General features: G+C 58.6%; 1 protein-coding gene across 1 annotated transcript in view; it reads right to left on the minus strand.

Annotated features, from left to right (window-relative positions):
* Window positions 1-8183: 8183 nt before the first annotated feature.
* Window positions 8184-16776, minus strand: part of LOC140472689 (immunoglobulin mu heavy chain-like) — a 29691-nt gene continuing 21098 nt past the window's right edge. The window contains exons 6-11 of the mRNA XM_072567513.1: window positions 15973-16311; window positions 14424-14744; window positions 11808-12146; window positions 10585-10704; window positions 8753-8834; window positions 8184-8290 (exon numbers count right to left, since the gene is read on the minus strand). Of these exons, the coding sequence (XP_072423614.1) occupies window positions 8284-8290; window positions 8753-8834; window positions 10585-10704; window positions 11808-12146; window positions 14424-14744; window positions 15973-16311 (1208 nt within the window). The 3' untranslated portion in view covers window positions 8184-8283. The remainder of the gene's footprint in view (window positions 8291-8752; window positions 8835-10584; window positions 10705-11807; window positions 12147-14423; window positions 14745-15972; window positions 16312-16776) is intronic.

Raw genomic sequence — 16776 nt, forward strand, 5'->3', positions numbered from 1 at the left:
GGGAGAATGGGAGAGAAATTTCGGGAGAGAGAGAGCGCACGGGAGAGAGAGAGAGTTGGAGGCTGCAGGAGAGAGAGAGAGAGAGAGGGACAGAGGGGGAGCGAGAGAGAGGGGGAGAGAGGGGGGAAGAGAAGGGGAGAGAGGGGGGAGCAAGAGCGAGCTGGAGGGAGTGAGAGAGGAGGAGAGAGAGGGAGAGAGGGGGCAGTGAGTGGGAGCAAGAGGGAGCGAGAGAGAGCGGGAGAGAGAGAGAGAGAGAGAGCGAGACAGCTGCAATCTCCCTCAGGGATGGAATCCCAGGATTCAGACCCAGGAAGGAACGGGCCCGATACATTTCCGAGTGGGGAAGGGGAGTGGGCTCGGAGGGGGATCTTGCAGGGGGCTGGTGTTCCCATGTATCTGCTACCCCCTTGTCCTTCCAGATGGAAGTGGCCGTGGGTTTCTGTAAAGGACTGAGTGCACCATCGGGAAAACGTTATGAAACTGGAGAGGGCTCAGAAAAGATCGACCAGGATGCTGGAGGGTTTGATCTACGGGGAGAGTCTGGGGCTGCTTTCCCTGGAGCATCGGGGACTAAGAGGTGACCTTATAGAGTTTTATAACATCATGAGGGGCAAAGAGAGGGCAAGTAGGCAAGGTCTTTTCCCTTTGGGGCGGGGGAGTCCAGAACTAGACGGGCAACTTTTCCCCCCAGAGGGTGGTGCGTGTGTGGAATGAGCTGCCAGAGGAAGTGGTAGAGGCTGGTAAAATGACAGCATTGAAATTGGGTGGGACAGGAATAGGAGCTGACTTCAACCCTAACCATTAAGTTATTGGAAGCAAGGGGTGAGGTGTGGGGCTTCCACGTCTGGCTCCAATGGTCACGCTACTGAGCTGTAACTGGAATAAGCTTTATATTTAACCCTCCTGTCCGGTGAAAGAAAGAAGCATTTTCGTCTAATGCGCACTCTGTTGTAAAATGCGATGTAATAAGGGATTATGTAACGGGGAGGCAGCAATCGCTCCAATACAGTAACATGCAATAAACGCAGCCTTTCCAAAAGGGGAGTCAGCCGAAGCAACCCTCTCACACGCAACGTTTCTCCAGCCCAACCGGGAAAAGCGTCAGGAGAAAACCCTGGGGGAGGAAGGGAGGGAGGGAGGGAGAGACCGAGAGGGATACGGGCACTCCCCGCACTCAACGTCCAAATCCCAACCCCAACGCCTGAAAGGGGAATCGATATCCCCTGGCATTGTGGGCGCAGTACTCCACCCGGTCAGGCTGCTTCTATTGTAGCAGCTTCACAACCCCTTCTTGGCTTGGAACAGGCCATTCGGACCCGCTCGGTCGCAAGCTTCCTTCATCAAAACTGAGGATCAGCTGGAACTACACCTCTTCGAACAAGAGTAACGACATGGGGTGGAGGGGTGTCAGGGGATTTACTGACCGGGGAGGGTGTTGGGGGAGTGGGGGTTCACTAAGCAAGAGCAGTGTTTAATGACTGGAAGGCAGTGTTGAGGGACCGCGGGGGTGGGGATGGGTGACTGGGGCAGAGTGTTGAGCAACCGGGGGAGAGTATGTTGAAGGACCGGGGGGGGGGGGGGGGGGGTTATTGAGTGACTGGGGGAGCAGTGTTGAGTGTCCGGGGGGCAGTTGAGGAACTGGGGGTGTGGGGTGTGAGTGTTCGGTGACTAGGGGGAGGGGTGGGGGGAGGAAGAAGTGTTCAGTGAGTGGGGGAGTGTATGGGGGGGGGGGGTGGTGTTGGGTTACCAGGGCAGATGGGTGGGTGTTGAGTCATGGGGAGGTATTGAGTGAGTTGGGAGGGAGTGGAAGTTGAGTGAGCTGGGAGGAGGGTTGGTGTTGAGGGAGCTGGGAGGGGGTGGGTGCTGAGTGAGCTGGGAGGGGGTTGGGTGTTGAGGGAGCTGGGAGGGGGTGGGTGCTGAGTGAGCTGGGAGGGGGTTGGGTGTTGAGGGAGCTGGGAGGGGGTGGGTGCTGAGTGAGCTGGGAGGGGGTTGGGTGTTGGGTGAGCTGGTGGGTGGTTGCGGGTTGGTGAGTGTTGGGTGAGCTGGTGGGTGGTGTGTGATGAGTGAGCCAGGAGGGGGTGGGTGTTGGGTGAGCTGGGGGGTGGTGGGTGTTGAGTGAGCTGGAAGGAGGGTAGATGTTGAGGGAGCTGGGAGGGAGTTGGGTGTTGAGTGAGCTGGGAGGAAGGTAGGTGTTGAGGGAGCTGGGAGGGAGTTGGGTGTTGAGTGAGCTGGGAGGGTGTTGGGTGCCTGCGGGGTGGTGAGTGTTGGGTGAGTTGGTGGGTGGTGTGTGATGAGTCAGTTGGGAGGGGGTTGGGTGTTGAGGGAGCTGGGAGGGGGTGGGTGTTGGGTGAGATGGGAGGGGGTGGGTGTTGGCTGAGCTGGGGGGTTGGGTGTTGGCTGAGCTGGGGGGTTGGGTGTTGAGTGAGCTGGGAGGAGGGTAGGTGTTGAGTGAGCTGGGAGGGGTGGGTGTTGAGTGAGCTGGGAGGGGGTTGGGTGCCTGGGGGGTGGTGAGTGTTGAGTGAGTTGGGAAGGGGTGGGCGTTGTGTGAGCTGGGAAGGGGTGGGTATTGTGTGAGCAGGGAGGGTATGGGTGTTGAGTGTCTGGGGAGGGGGTGGATGTTGAGTGAGCTGGGAGGGGGTGGGTATTGAGTGGATTAGAAGGGTGTGTGTGTGTTGAGTGTCTGGGGAGAGGGGGGTGTTGAGTGAGCTGGGAGGGGGTTGGGTGTTAAGTGAGTCAGGAGGGGGTGGGTGTTGTGTGAGCTGGGAGGGGGTGGGTGCTGAGTGGGTTGGGAGGAGGTTAGGTGCTGGGGGGGGGGTTGGTGTTGAGTGTCCAGGGAGGGGATGGTGTTGAGTGAGCTGGGAGGGGGTTGGGTGCCTGGTGAGAGGGTGAGTGTTGGGTGAGCTGGGGGGGTTGGGTATTGAGTGAGCTGGGAGGGGGTGGGTGTTGGGTGAGCTGGGGTGGTGTGTGTTGAGTGAGCTGGGAGGGGGTTGGCTACCTGGGGAGGGGGTGGATGTTGAGTGAGCTGGGAGGGGGATGGGTGTTGAGGGAGCTGGAAGGGGGTGGGTGCTGAGTGAGCAGGGAGGAGGTGGGTGTTGAGTGAGCTGGGAGGGGGTGGGTGCTGAGTGAGCAGGGAGGAGGTGGGTGTTGAGTGAGCTGGGAGGGGTTGGGTGTTGCGTGAGCTGGGAGGGAATGGGTGCTGAGTGAATTGGGAGGGGGCGGGTGTTGAGTGAGCTGGGAGGGGGGTGAATGTTGAGTAAGCTGGGAGGATGATGGGTGTTGAGTGAGCTGGGAGGGAGTGAGTGCTGAGTGAGCGGGGAGGAGGGTGGGTGTTGAGTGTGTTGGGAGTGGGGTGGATGCTGAGTGAGCTGGGTGGGCATGGGTGTTGAGTGAGCTGGGAGGAGGGTGGGTGTTGAGTGAGCTGGCAGGAAGGTGGGTGTTGAGTGAGCTGGGAGGGGGTGGGTGTTGAGTGAGCTTGGAGGAGGGTGGGTGTTGAGTGAGCTGGCAGGAAGGTGGGTGTTGAGTGGGTTGGGTGTTGAGTGAGCAGGGAGGGGGTGGGTGTTGAGTGAGCTTGGAGGAGGGTGGGTGTTGAGTGGGTTGGGAGGGTGGTGAGTGTTGAGTGAGCTTGGAGGAGGGTGGGTGTTGAGTGAGCTGGGAGGAGGGTGGGTGTTGAGTGAGCTGGGAGGAAGGTGGGTGTTGAGTGGGTTGGGTGTTGAGTGGGTTGGGAGGGGGTGGGTGTTGAGTGAGCTTGGAGGAGGGTGGGTGTTGAGTGGGTTGGGTGTTGAGTGAGCAGGGAGGGTGGTGGGTGTTGAGTGAGCTGGGAGGAGGGTGGGTGTTGAGTGAGCGGGGAGGAGGGTGGGTGTGAGTGAGCTGGGAGGGGGTTGGGTGTGAGTGGGTTGGGAGGGGGTTGGGTGTGAGTGGGTTGGGAGGGGGGTGGGTGTGAGTGGGTTGGGAGGGGGGTGGGTGTGAGTGTGTTGGGAGGGGGGTGGGTGTTGGGTGAGCTGGGGGGTTGGGTGTGAGTGAGCTGGGAGGGGGTGGGTGTGAGTGAGCTGGGAGGGGGTTGGGTGTGAGTGGGTTGGGAGGGGGTGGGTGTGAGTGTGTTGGGAGGGGGTGGGTGTTGGGTGAGCTGGGGGGTTGGGTGTGAGTGAGCTGGGAGGGGGTGGGTGTGAGTGAGCTGGGAGGGGGGTGGGTGTGAGTGGGTTGGGAGGGGGGTGGGTGTTGGGTGAGCTGGGAGGGGGTGGGTGTGAGTGTGTTGGGAGGGGGTGGGTGTGAGTGAGCTGGGAGGGGGTGGGTGTTGAGTGGGTTGGGTGTTGAGTGAGCAGGGAGAGGGTGGGTGTTGAGTGTGTTGGGAGTGGGGTGGGTGCTGAGTGAGCTGGGTGGGCGTGGGTGTTGAGTGAGCTGGCAGGAAGGTGGGTGTTGAGTGGGTTGGGTGTTGAGTGAGCAGGGAGGGGGTGGGTGTTGAGTGAGCTTGGAGGAGGGTGGGTGTTGAGTGGGTTGGGAGGGTGGTGGGTGTTGAGTGAGCTGGGAGGAGGGTGGGTGTTGAGTGAGTGGGGTGGAGGGTGGGTGTGAGTGAGCTGGGAGGGGGTTGGGTGTGAGTGGGTTGGGAGGGGGGTGGGTGTGAGTGAGCTGGGAGGGGGGTGGGTGTGAGTGAGCTGGGAGGGGGTTGGGTGTGAGTGGGTTGGGAGGGGGGTGGGTGTGAGTGGGTTGGGAGGGGGTTGGGTGTGAGTGGGTTGGGAAGGGGGTGGGTGTGAGTGGTTTGGGAGGGGGGTGGGTGTGAGTGAGCTGGGAGGGGGTTGGGTGTGAGTGGGTTGGGAGGGGGGTGGGTGTGAGTGAGCTGGGAGGGGGTTGGGTGTGAGTGGGTTGGGAGGGGGTTGGGTGTGAGTGGGTTGGGAGGGGGGTGGGTGTGAGTGGGTTGGGAGGGGGTAGGGTGTGAGTGGGTTGGGAGGGGGGTGGGTGTGAGTGTGTTGGGAGGGGGGTGGGTGTGGGGTGAGCTGGGAGGGGGTGGGTGTTGGGTGAGCTGGGAGGGGGTGGGTGTTGGGTGAGCTGGGGGGTTGGGTGTGAGTGAGCTGGGAGGGGGTGGGTGTGAGTGAGCTGGGAGGGGGTTGGGTGTGAGTGGGTTGGGAGGGGGGTGGGTGTGAGTGTGTTGGGAGGGGGTGGGCGTTGGGTGAGCTGGGGGGTTGGGTGTGAGTGAGCTGGGAGAGGGTGGGTGTGAGTGAGCTTGGAGGGGGTGGGTGTGAGTGAGCTGGGAGGGTGGTGGGTGTGAGTGGGTTGGGAGGGGGTGGGTGTGAGTGGGTTGGGAGGGGGGTGGGTGTGAGTGTGTTGGGAGGGGGTTGGGTGTGAGTGAGCTGGGAGGGGGTTGGGTGTGAGTGGGTTGGGAGGGGGTGGGTGTGAGTGGGTTGGGAGGGGGTTGGGTGTGCGTGAGCTGGGAGGGGGTTGGGTGTGAGTGAGCTGGGAGGGGGTTGGGTGTGAGTGGGTTGGGAGGGGGTTGGGTGTGAGTGAGCTGGGAGGGGGTGGGTGTGAGTGTGTTGGGAGGGGGTTGGGTGTGAGTGAGCTGGGAGGGGATTGGGTGTGAGTGAGCTGGGAGGGGGGTGGGTGTGAGTGAGCTGGGAGGGGGGTGGGTGTGAGTTGGTTGGGAGGGGGGTGGGTGTGAGTGTGTTGGGAGGGGGGTGGGTGTGAGTGAGCTGGGAGGGGGTTGGGTGTGAGTGGGTTGGGAGGGGGTTGGGTGTGAGTGAGCTGGGAGGGGGTTGGGTGTGAGTGAGCTGGGAGGGGGTGGGTGTGAGTGAGCTGGGAGGGGGGTGGGTATGAGTGTGTTGGGAGGGGGGTGGGTGTGAGTGAGCTGGGAGGGGGGTGGGTATGAGTGTGTTGGGAGGGGGGTGGGTGTGAGTGAGCTGGGAGGGGGTTGGGTGTGAGTGTGTTGGGAGGGGGGTGGGTGTGAGTGGGTTTGGAGGGGGTTGGGTGTGAGTGAGTTGGGAGGGGGCTGGGTGTGAGTGAGCTGGGAGGGAGGTGGGGTGTGAGTGAGCTGGGAGGGGGTGGGTGTGAGTGAGCTGGGAGGGGGTTGGGTGTGAGTGAGCTGGGAGGGAGGTGGGGTGTGAGTGAGCTGGGAGGGGGTGGGTGTGAGTGAGCTGGGAGGGGGTGGGGTGTGAGTGAGCTGGGAGGGTGGTGGGTGTGAGTGAGCTGGGAAGGGGTTGGGTGTTGGGTGAGCTGGGAGGGGGTTGGGTGTGAGTGGGTTGGGAGGGGGTTGGGTGTGAGTGAGCTGGGAGGGGGTTGGGTGTGAGTGGGTTGGGAGGGGGTGGGTGTGAGTGTGTTGGGAGAGGGTGGGTGTTGGGTGAGCTGGGAGGGGGTGGGTGTTGGGTGAGCTGGGAGGGGGTGGTTGTGAGTGAGCTGGGAGGGGATTGGGTGTGAGTGTGTTGGGAGGGGGTGGGTGTGAGTGTGTTGGGAGGGGGTTGGGTGTGAGTGTGTTGGGAGGGGGTGGGTGTTGGGTGAGCTGGGGGGTTGGGTGTGAGTGAGCTGGGAGGGGGTGGGTGTGAGTGAGCTGGGAGGGGGGTGGGGTGTGAGTGTGTTGGGAGGGGGGTGGGGTGTGAGTGAGCTGGGAGGGGGGTGGGGTGTGAGTGAGCTGGGAGGGGGGTGGGTGTGAGTGTGTTGGGAGGGGGGTGGGGTGTGAGTGTGTTGGGAGGGGGGTGGGGTGTGAGTGAGCTGGGAGGGGGTGGGTGTGAGTGTGTTGGGAGGGGGGTGGGGTGTGAGTGTGTTGGGAGGGGGTTGGGTGTGAGTGAGCTGGGAGGGGGGTGGGTGTGAGTGGGTTGGGAGGGGGTGGGGTGTGAGTGGGTTGGGAGGGGGGTGGGGTGTGAGTGGGTTTGGAGGGGGTTGGGTGTGAGTGTGTTGGGAGGGGGGTGGGTGTGAGTGGGTTGGGAGGGGGTGGGGTGTGAGTGTGTTGGGAGGGGGTGGGGTGTGAGTGAGCTGGGAGGGGGTGGGTGTGAGTGGGTTGGGAGGGGGTGGGGTGTGAGTGGGTTGGGAGGGGGGTGGGTGTGAGTGTGTTGGGAGGGGTTGGGTGTGAGTGAGCTGGGAGGGGGTGGGTGTGAGTGGGTTGGGAGGGGGTGGGGTGTGAGTGAGCTGGGAGGGGGGTGGGGTGTGAGTGTGTTGGGAGGGGGTTGGGTGTGAGTGGGTTGGGAGGGGGTTGGGTGTGAGTGGGTTGGGAGGGGGGTGGGGTGTGAGTGTGTTGGGAGGGGGTTGGGTGTGAGTGGGTTGGGAGGGGGGTGGGGTGTGAGTGAGCTGGGAGGGGGTGGGTGTGAGTGGGTTGGGAGGGGGGTGGGGTGTGAGTGAGCTGGGAGGGGGTGGGTGTGAGTGGGTTGGGAGGGGGGTGGGTGTGAGTGGGTTGGGAGGGGGGTGGGGTGTGAGTGGGTTGGGAGGGGGGTGGGGTGTGAGTGAGCTGGGAGGGGGTGGGGTGTGAGTGAGCTGGGCGGGGTTGGGGTGTGAGTGAGCTGGGAGGGGGTTGGGTGTGAGTGAGCTGGGAGGGGGGTGGGGTGTGAGTGAGCTGGGAGGGGGTGGGTGTGAGTGTGTTGGGAGGGGGTGGGTATGAGTGTGTTGGGAGGGGGGTGGGGTGTGAGTGTGTTGGGAGGGGGTGGGTGTGAGTGTGTTGGGAGGGGGGTGGGTGTGAGTGTGTTGGGAGGGGGGTGGGGTGTGAGTGAGCTGGGAGGGGGGTGGGGTGTGAGTGTGTTGGGAGGGGGGTGGGTGTGAGTGTGTTGGGAGGGGGTTGGGGTGTGAGTGAGCTGGGAGGGGGGTGGGTGTGAGTGTGTTGGGAGGGGGGGTGGGGTGTGAGTGAGCTGGGAGGGGGGTGGGTGTGAGTGAGCTGGGAGGGGGTTGGGGTGTGAGTGAGCTGGGAGGGGGTTGGGGTGTGAGTGAGCTGGGAGGGGGGTGGGTGTGAGTGTGTTGGGAGGGGGGTGGGTGTGAGTGAGCTGGGAGGGGGGTGGGTGTGAGTGAGCTGGGAGGGGGGTGGGTGTGAGTGAGCTGGGAGGGGGTTGGGGTGTGAGTGAGCTGGGAGGGGGGTGGGCTGACAGTGGGGTGGGTGCCAAGGGGGTGGTGGGTATTGAGTCTCCAGGCGCTGGGTGATGTGGTACGTCCTGTCCCTGCTCCCCTCCCCCCCCCCCGCCCCCCCTCCCCCCCCGCTGCCCCCTTCCTGCCCCTTGGCCCGTACTCTCTGTCTGCGGGTCCGAAGCAGAGGGAAGGCTGGAGAGCACGTCTCAACATTGGGACTCACATCACTCCATCGCTGCAGGTAGGTTCCCAGCCCCCTCAATCCCTGCAAGGGCAAGAAAAGGGCATTGAGTGTCAGCTGCCATGTGCCTCCTCTGATGCCAACCTCCTGGCACCAGCTTCCCCACCTCACGCAGTTATACAGACCAGATCCCAGTTAGAATGGGATCTTCCTGTGTCCCAGAGCCAGTGCCTTCACCCAGTACCTGTCCCGTGGTGCAGGAGTCACTGGCGAGACCGGGATTGGTCGGATGCCCATCATTGCCCCCTCCTGCCCACTTCCCCGGGTGCCTCAGGGCTCCTCAGGTGGCAGTGGGGACAGGAGTCACGTGTAGGAGCCACACCCCTGGGGTTGGGACGGGGGTTTCCTCTCCAATACCACCCAGGCTGAGGGTCGGAGAGTGCCCTCCAGGGGACTGGAGGGGAACTGCGGCAGTGTGTGATACCCCCCAGCCTGTGACCTACAAGGGAGGGGAGGCATGATAACTGTTTCTGTCCGCAAACCAACCTGTGTTCCTCTGAGGGTGCGACTTCCTTCAGGGGTACCAAGTCCGTTGCCCACAGGGTATTGTGTGGGGGCTGGTAGTGGCCTGCTCACAAGAAAGAGGAAGAACAGTCAGAGGCACAGGGATAGCAAAGGTGTCTGTGTATGTGTGTGTATGTGTATATGTGTGTGTGTGTACGCATGTGTATGTGTGCATGTGTATTTGCGTGTGTGTGCGTGAGTGTGAGAGAGTGAGCGTGTGCACATTGGAATGTGAGTGTGTGCGTGTGTGTGGAAATGGGAGTGTGTGTGTGTGTGAGAATGTGTGAATGTGTGAAGGAACATGTATGTGAGAGATAATTCGTGAGTGTGTATGTGTGAGAGAGAGAACGTGTGCGTGTGTGTGTGTAAGTGGGAAAGAGAGTGTTTGAGAGTGTGGTGCTGGAAAAGCACAGCAGGTCAGGCAGCATCTGGAATTCCCGATGAAGGGCTTTTCCCTGAACCGTCGATTCTCCTGCTCCTCGGATGCTGCCTGACCTGCTGTGTTTTTCCAGCACCACACTCTTGACTCTGATCTCCAGCATCTGCAGTCCTCACTTTCCCCTTGTATATGAGAGTGTGTGTGATTCTGTGTGTGAGTGTTAATGTGTGAGTCTGTGTTTGTGTGTGAGAGAGGAGTGTGTGTCTGAGTGTTTGTGATTGAATGTGTGTGTATGTGTGTCTGTGTATGTGAGTGTGTGTGGGTGTGAGACTGTCAGTGTGTGAATTTGAGAGTGTGCGTGAGTGAGTCTGTGTGTGTGTGTAAGTGTGTGTTTGTGTCTATATGAGTGAGAGTGTCTGAGTGTGTGTGAGACTGTGAGAATGAGAGAGAGGGTCTGTGTATGAGAGTGTGTGAGAGAGTGTGAGAGTGTGAGTCTGTGCGTGTGTGTGTCTGTGTGTATGTGTCTATGTGAGTGAGTGTCTGAGTGCGTGCGAGTGTGTGAATTTGAGTGTGAGAGTCTGTGTTCGTGTGCGTGTCTCTGTGCCTATGTGTGTGTAAGTGTGTGTGTGTCTATGTGAGTGAGAGTGTCTGAGTGCGTGTGTCTATGTGTGACCATGTGTGCGTATGTGTGAGCATGATTGTGTGTGTGATAGTGTGTATGTCAGTATGTGTGTGTGCATGAGTGTGTCTCTGTGTGTCTGTGTGTGTCTCAGGGTCTGTGTGTGCATGCCTGGGAGTGTGTCTGTCTGTGTTTGAGTGTGTGTGGTGTGTGTGACTATGTCTTAGTGCGAGAGTGTGAGTGTATGTGTGTGTGTTTCAGATTGTGTGTGAACATGTGAGTGTGTGCTAGTCTGTATGTGAGAGAGTGTGAGTGTGTGTGTAAAAGTGTGTGCATGAGAATGTAAATTTCTGTGTGTCTGTGTATGAGAGAGTGAGTGTGCATGTGAGAGTGTGAGGGCGTGTATGCGTGAGAGAGAGAGGGAGTGGGTGTGTGAGAGAGTGTGTGTGAATGTGTGTGAGAGTGTGTGCATGTGAGAGTGTAAGGGTGTAAGTGTGTATGTGTGAGAGAGCGGGTGTGTGGGAGAGTGCGTGTGTGAATGTGTGTGAGAATGAGTGTGTGAGGGTGTAAGTGTGTGTGTGTGTGAGAGAGAGAGCAGGTGTGTGAGAGAGTGTGTGTGAATGTGTGTGAGAGTGAGTGTGTGAGGGTGTGTGTGTGTGTGAGACTGTGTGAGGGTGTAAGTGTGTGTGTGAGTGTGTGAGTGAGAGTGAGTGTGAGAGTGAGTACGAGTGAGTGATAGAGCAGGCTCCCAGTTTCCAGCCTGTGCTCCTGTTCCCGCTCCTCTCGCTGCCGTCTCTCTGTCCTGAGGGAACCTACCTTTCCTTTTCCTGCCGCAGTGCAGACCGGTGAGAGTCGCTAAAGCAATGCAGAGAATGATCAGGCTGACGGTAATAGAGCCCCAGAGCCAGGGAGACTTCCTGAGGATCTCCATCCAGCCTGCAGTCAGACAGAGAGGGGGAGATGGGGGTGGGGGGGGAGAACAGGGTCAGGAAGGTTCACAACGTGAGTTACCTCAACTCTCTGCCTCCTGCCCTTCCCCCTTCCCCTCTCTAAAACCCCTCTCTCTCTGTCTCAGCCTTGAATATCCTCAATGACCCACCCTCCTACCCTTCCACCTCAATCCCCCTCCCTCTGTCTCAGCCTTGAATACCCTCAATGTCGCACCCTCCTGCCCTTTCCCCTTCAATCCCCCTCCTGCTCCCTCTCTGTCTCAGCCTTGAATACCCTCAATGCCCCAGTCTCTGCAATAAAAAATCCCACAGATTCACTCCCCGTCCCTCTCGGAGGGTGAAGGGATTTCACCCCCATCTCCCTCTTCAATAATGGGGTGACCCCCCCTCTGGATCGCAGATTCTGCCACACGGCAGGTGGGAGGTGGAGCGGGGAAGCGATCTCTCCTTGTTGAATCTTGTCTGTTTCAATCTGGTTGTCTCTGGTTCATCTAAATTCCTGACAAAGCCAGATCCCAACTGACTCGCCCTCTCCCTCATCAGACAATCCCTGCATCCCTGGGATCGGCCAAGTGAACCTTCTCTGGACTGCCTACAGTGGCTGGTCCATCTCTGCTTGGATACGGAGCCCCAAGTATTCACGGTATTCCAGCTGGGGTCTGACTCATGCAGTTTTGGGAAAACCTCCCGGATTTTATATTCCATTTCCTGTCAAACCCATTCCCAGGATCCGTCTGGGGTCTGACTGAGCACATACACAATCGCAGCCAATCCCTCCCTCGTGACTCTCCTCATGCGGTGATGAGTGAGTGAGGGAATGAGGGAGTAGGTGAAGGGATGAGGGAGTGAGGGACTGATAGAGTGAGTGACTGAGTGAGGGAGTGAGTGAGCGAGTGACTGAGTGAGAGGAGTGAGGGATGAGTGACTGACTGAGAGACTGAGTGGGTGAGGGTGTGAGTAAGGGAGTCAGTGAGTGAGGGAGGAAGTAAATGAGTGAGTGAGGAAGTGGGACAGTGAGTTGGGAGTGGGAGAGCAGCGCTGACACTGCCCCTCCCTGGAGATTTGCCTCTGGCCACGATGCCACTATACCTGAATCCTTCCTGAGCTGAGTCTCCTTCAGCCCTTTCAGGGCCTGGTGCCCCACCAGGCAGGTGAAGTTATACCCGCTGTGCCAGTCTCGGGATGGCACAGAGAGCTGGCTGACTGTGTGGAAGGTCCCATGAGGGTCTGGTGTTACTGGGAAAGTAGTCACTCCCTCAGAGAGCTCCCGGCCCTGGCTCCTCCAGCTCAGGTAGACATCTCCCGGGTAGAAGCCAGACACGAAGCAGGCCAGCGTAGTGTTCCCGCTGCCAGGGAGCTCTCCCTCCTCGTCCTCGTCCTCCATCTCTATCACCAGCGTCTGGACAGAGGGCTGCTTCCAAAGCTGGGCTGCAGTGGCACAGGAAGATCCCATTGAAACACCACTCCCCAGGAAGTGAAGGTAGTTATCATGAAATAGCGCTAACTCCACCCCTCCCCTCCACCAACGTGATGGAGAGGGTCACTCCAGGAGGAATATTCCCAATCAGTGATCCCATCTGGGTCACCGTGTCCGCTCTCCCAGCCCCTAACCCACCCTCCAAAACAACACCCTCACCCACCCCCCTCCAATACCCAAACCCAAGACCCTAACCCATCTCCCCAATCAATACACCCCTCCACATCTGAATCCAACCCCCAAGCAATGTGGGCGGCACGGTGGCACAGTGGTTAGCACTGCTGCCTCACAGCGCCAGAGACCCCGGTTCAATTCCCGCCTCAGGCGACTGACTGTGTGGAGTTTGCACGTTCTCCCCGTGTCTGCGTGGGTTTCCTCCGGGTGCTCCGGTTTCCTCCCACAGTCCAAAGATGTGCAGGCCAGGTGAATTGGCCATGCTAAATTGCCCGTAGTGTTAGGTAAGGGGTAAATGTAGGGGTATGGGTGGGTTGCGCTTCGGCGGGTGCGGTGTGGACTTGTTGGGCCGAAGGGCCTGTTTCCACACTGTAATGTAATCTAATCTAATCAATACCTAACCCATGCCCAAAACAATACCCAACCTCTAAACCCTAAGCCACCTCCATCCATAACCGACCCCCTAACCAATGCCCAAACCCTTACTCACCCCCATCCAATACCCAACCCCTAGACCATAACCCACCCCCCAACCAAAACTCAACACCTGGACCCTAACCCACCCCCATCCAATACCCAACCCCCGAGACTCTAACCAACCCCAACCAAAACCCGACCCCAAGATAGTAACCTCCCCAAACAACATCCAAACCCTAGACCCCAACACACCCTCCATCCAATACCCAACCACCAGACCTCACCCATCCCCTAAGCAACACCCAATCCCTAATCCCTAAAGTACCCCCTATCCGATACCCAACCCAGAGACTCTAACGCACCCCCAATTCCAATAACAAAACTGTAGGCACAAACCTACCCCCAACCAAAACCTCTCTTCGCCCTAACTCACCCCCAACTACTACCCAACGCCTACACCCAAACCCTGGATTAGAGTGGTGCTGGAAAAGCACAGCAGTTCAGACAGCATCCAAGGAGCAGGAAAATTGATGTTTCGGGCAAAAGCCCTTTATCCTAAAGAAGGGCTTTTGCCCGAAACATTGATTTTCCTGCTCCTTGGATGCTGCCTGAACTGCTGTGCTTTTCCAGCACCACTCTAATCCAGAATCTGGTTTCCAGCAATCTGCAGTCATTGTTTTTGCCTGCACCCAAACCCACCCACCCATCCAATACCCAAACCCTATACCCAAACCCAGGCCCCAACTAATATTCCCCTCCACCATAACCCAACCCCAACCAAACCCAACCCCAGACGTTAACCCACCCCCCTTCAATATCCAACCCAGAGATCCTAACCCATTCCCCATCAAATGCCCAACCCCCAGACACTAACCTAGCCCCAAACAAAACCCAACCCCAGATGTTAACCCAACCCCTCCAATACCCAACCCAGAAACCCTAACCCATCCCCATCATATACCCAACCCCCAGACACTAAACCAGCCCCAACCAAAACCCAACCCCAGACATTACCCCACCCCCCTCCAATACCCAACCCAGAGAGCTTAAACTACTCCCCATCCAATACCCAAGCCCTAGACCCAAACCCACCCCCAAACCAATACCCCACTCTTACTCCCCCATATACCCTAACCCATCACCAATCCAACACATCCTCTAGACCCTAACCCACCCTCTAGTCCCTAACCCACCACCATCCACTACCCATGCACCCCATCCCCATTCAATATTCCCCTCTACACCCTATTCTCCATCCAATACCCCTCTAGACCCTAACCCGACCCCCATTAGGTACCCCATGCAGAACCTAAATGCCATTCAATAGTCCCCTCTAGATCCTAGCCCCCATTGAAAAACCCCCGTTAGACCCTAACCCAGCCCCCAGCTCCTAGATTCCCCCATCGAATGTCCCTAGATGCCACACCATTTTCCATAGAATACCCTCCCTCTGATCCTAACCCAACCCACGTCTAATACACTCCCTCTGGATCATAACCCGTCCCCCATCGAATACCCTTCATCTAGACCCTGACGATGCCCCATCCCATAACCTCCATTGAGACCCTAACCCTCTCTCCCATCCAATACCCTCCCTCCAGATTGACCCACACCCCACCACATTGCCCCCGACTCACCGTCCGCCACATGAAGAGTGGTGCTTATGGGATCGGACTGTGCATTTGCAAGCTGACAGGTGTAGCTGGTCCCTGCCTCCCAGTCCTCCCGTGACAACGTTAACTCACTCCGGGCACTGTAGCTACCATCCTCATTGGCAGTTGGTACCAGGATCCGGGAAGACCCGGGCATCTCCAGTCCCTGAGCCTTCCAGAGGAAGGTGATGGGCTCAGGGATGAACAGGGTGGCTACGCAGTGCAGAGTCGCAGTCCGCTTGGTCACCATCTCCCGGATAGATGGAGGGATCGCTCTGAGAGACGGACGTCGGACAGAGACAGAAGCTGAGAGAGAGAGAGAGAGGGATATTGAGAGAGAGAGAGTCAGAGAAAGGGAGGGTGGAATAGAGAGAGAGCCAGAGAGAGAGAGAGAGGGAGCGAGAGAGAGAGAGGGAGCCAGAGAGAGAGAGAGAGGGAGCGAGAGAGAGAGACAGAGAGAGAGCCAGAGAAAGAGACACACACACAGAGCCTGATTCTCCCAGTGTGGGTGTCAACGAAAGGTACAGATACAGGAACTGTGTATGATGCTCCCAGTCTGGGTCTGACCAAGGGATATGAAGATGGGAACTGTGCACGGTGTTCACTTCGTGGGTCTGACCCAGGGATAGGGAGATGGGAACTGTACACGGTGCTCCGAGTGTGGGTCTGACCCAGGGATAGGGAGACGGGAACTGTGCACGGTGTTCACTTCGTGGGTCTGACCCAGGGATAGGGAGATGGGAACTGTACACGGTGCTCCGAGTGTGGGTCTGACCCAGGGATAGGGAGACGGGAACTGTGCACGGTGTTCACTTCGTGGGTCTGACCGAGGGGGATAGGGAGACGGGAACTGTGCACGGTGCTCCGAGTGTGGGTCTGACCGAGTGATAGTGAGAGGAGAACGGTGCACATTATTCGGAATGTGTATCTAACTGGGAAGATGCTGGCTGAGGGGTGAAGAGCTGGGAATTTGGGATGGAAGGGAAACCGGGAATGGAGCAGGGAGAGTCCAACTCCATTGGAGGGGAATGCAAATGATGTTTGGCACAGACTGTGTCAGGAAGAGGGATGGCAGGGGGAAGGAGTGGGAGTGAGTGAGTGAGTCAGGGAGGGAGGGAGTGCAGGCATGAGTGAGTGAGTGAGTGACTCAGGTAGTGAGGGACTGAGGGAGCAAGTGAGGAAGTGAGGGAGTGATGGAGAGAGTGAGGGAGTGAGTAAGGGAGGGACTGAGTGAAGGAGGAAGTGAGGGAGAGAGTGAGGGAGGGAGGAAGGGAGTGAGGGAGGGAGTCAGTGAGGCTGTGAGTGAGCAAGGGAATGTGTAAGTGGGGGAATGAACGGTGAAGGGATGAGAGTGAGTGAGGGGTTGAGTGAGTGAGGGGGTGAGTGAGAGGGTGTGAGGGAGGGAGTCAGTAATGGAGTAGGAGAGTGAGTTAGGGTGTGGGAGATTGAGTGAGAGTGTGAGTGGAGGAGTGGGAGAGACAGCACTGACACTGTCCCTCCCGGGGATTTGCCTCTGGCCACGATGCCACTATACCTGAATCCTTCCTGAGCTGAGTCTCCTTCAGCCCTTCCAGGGCCTGGTGTCCCACCAGGCAGGTGAAGTTATACCCACTGTGCCAGTCTCGGGATGGCACAGAGAGCTGGCTGACTGTGTGGAAGGTCCCATGAGGGTCTGGTGTTACTGGGAAAGTAGTCACTCCCTCAGAGAGCTCCCGGCCCTGGCTCCTCCAGCTCAGGTAGACATCTCCCGGGTAGAAGCCAGACACGAAGCAGGCCAGCGTAGTGTTCCCTCTCCCAGGGAGCTCTCCCTCCTCATCCTCGTCTTCAGTCTCTATCACCAGCGTCTGGACAGAGGGCTGCTTCCAAAGCTGGGCTGCAGTGGCATAGGAAGATCCCATTGAAACACCTCCCTCCAGGAGGTGAAGGTAGTTACTGGGAAATACACCCAACACCCCACTCCTCCCACCCAACCCTCCCCCCCCCCCCCAAACGTGATGAAGAGGGTCACTCCAGAAGGATTATTCCCCATCAGTGATCCTGTTCAGGTGACCATGTCTGCTCTCCCAGCCCCTAACCCAGCCCTCCATTCAATACTCTCCTAGAACCTAACCCACCCGCCAACCAATACACAACCCCTAGACCCTAACCCACCCCAACAAATAACTAACTCCTCGACCCTAAACCAAGCCCAAACCAATACCCCCTCTATACTCTAACCACCCCATCCACTACCCCCTCTACACCCTAACTCCCCCATCCAATACTCCCCTCTACACTCTAACCCACCCCAACCCAACACACTCTCTCCACTATAACACACCAACATCTAATACTATCC

This window comes from Chiloscyllium punctatum, unplaced genomic scaffold (assembly GCF_047496795.1).
Source record: "Chiloscyllium punctatum isolate Juve2018m unplaced genomic scaffold, sChiPun1.3 scaffold_417, whole genome shotgun sequence".
Lineage (NCBI taxonomy): Eukaryota > Metazoa > Chordata > Chondrichthyes > Orectolobiformes > Hemiscylliidae > Chiloscyllium > Chiloscyllium punctatum.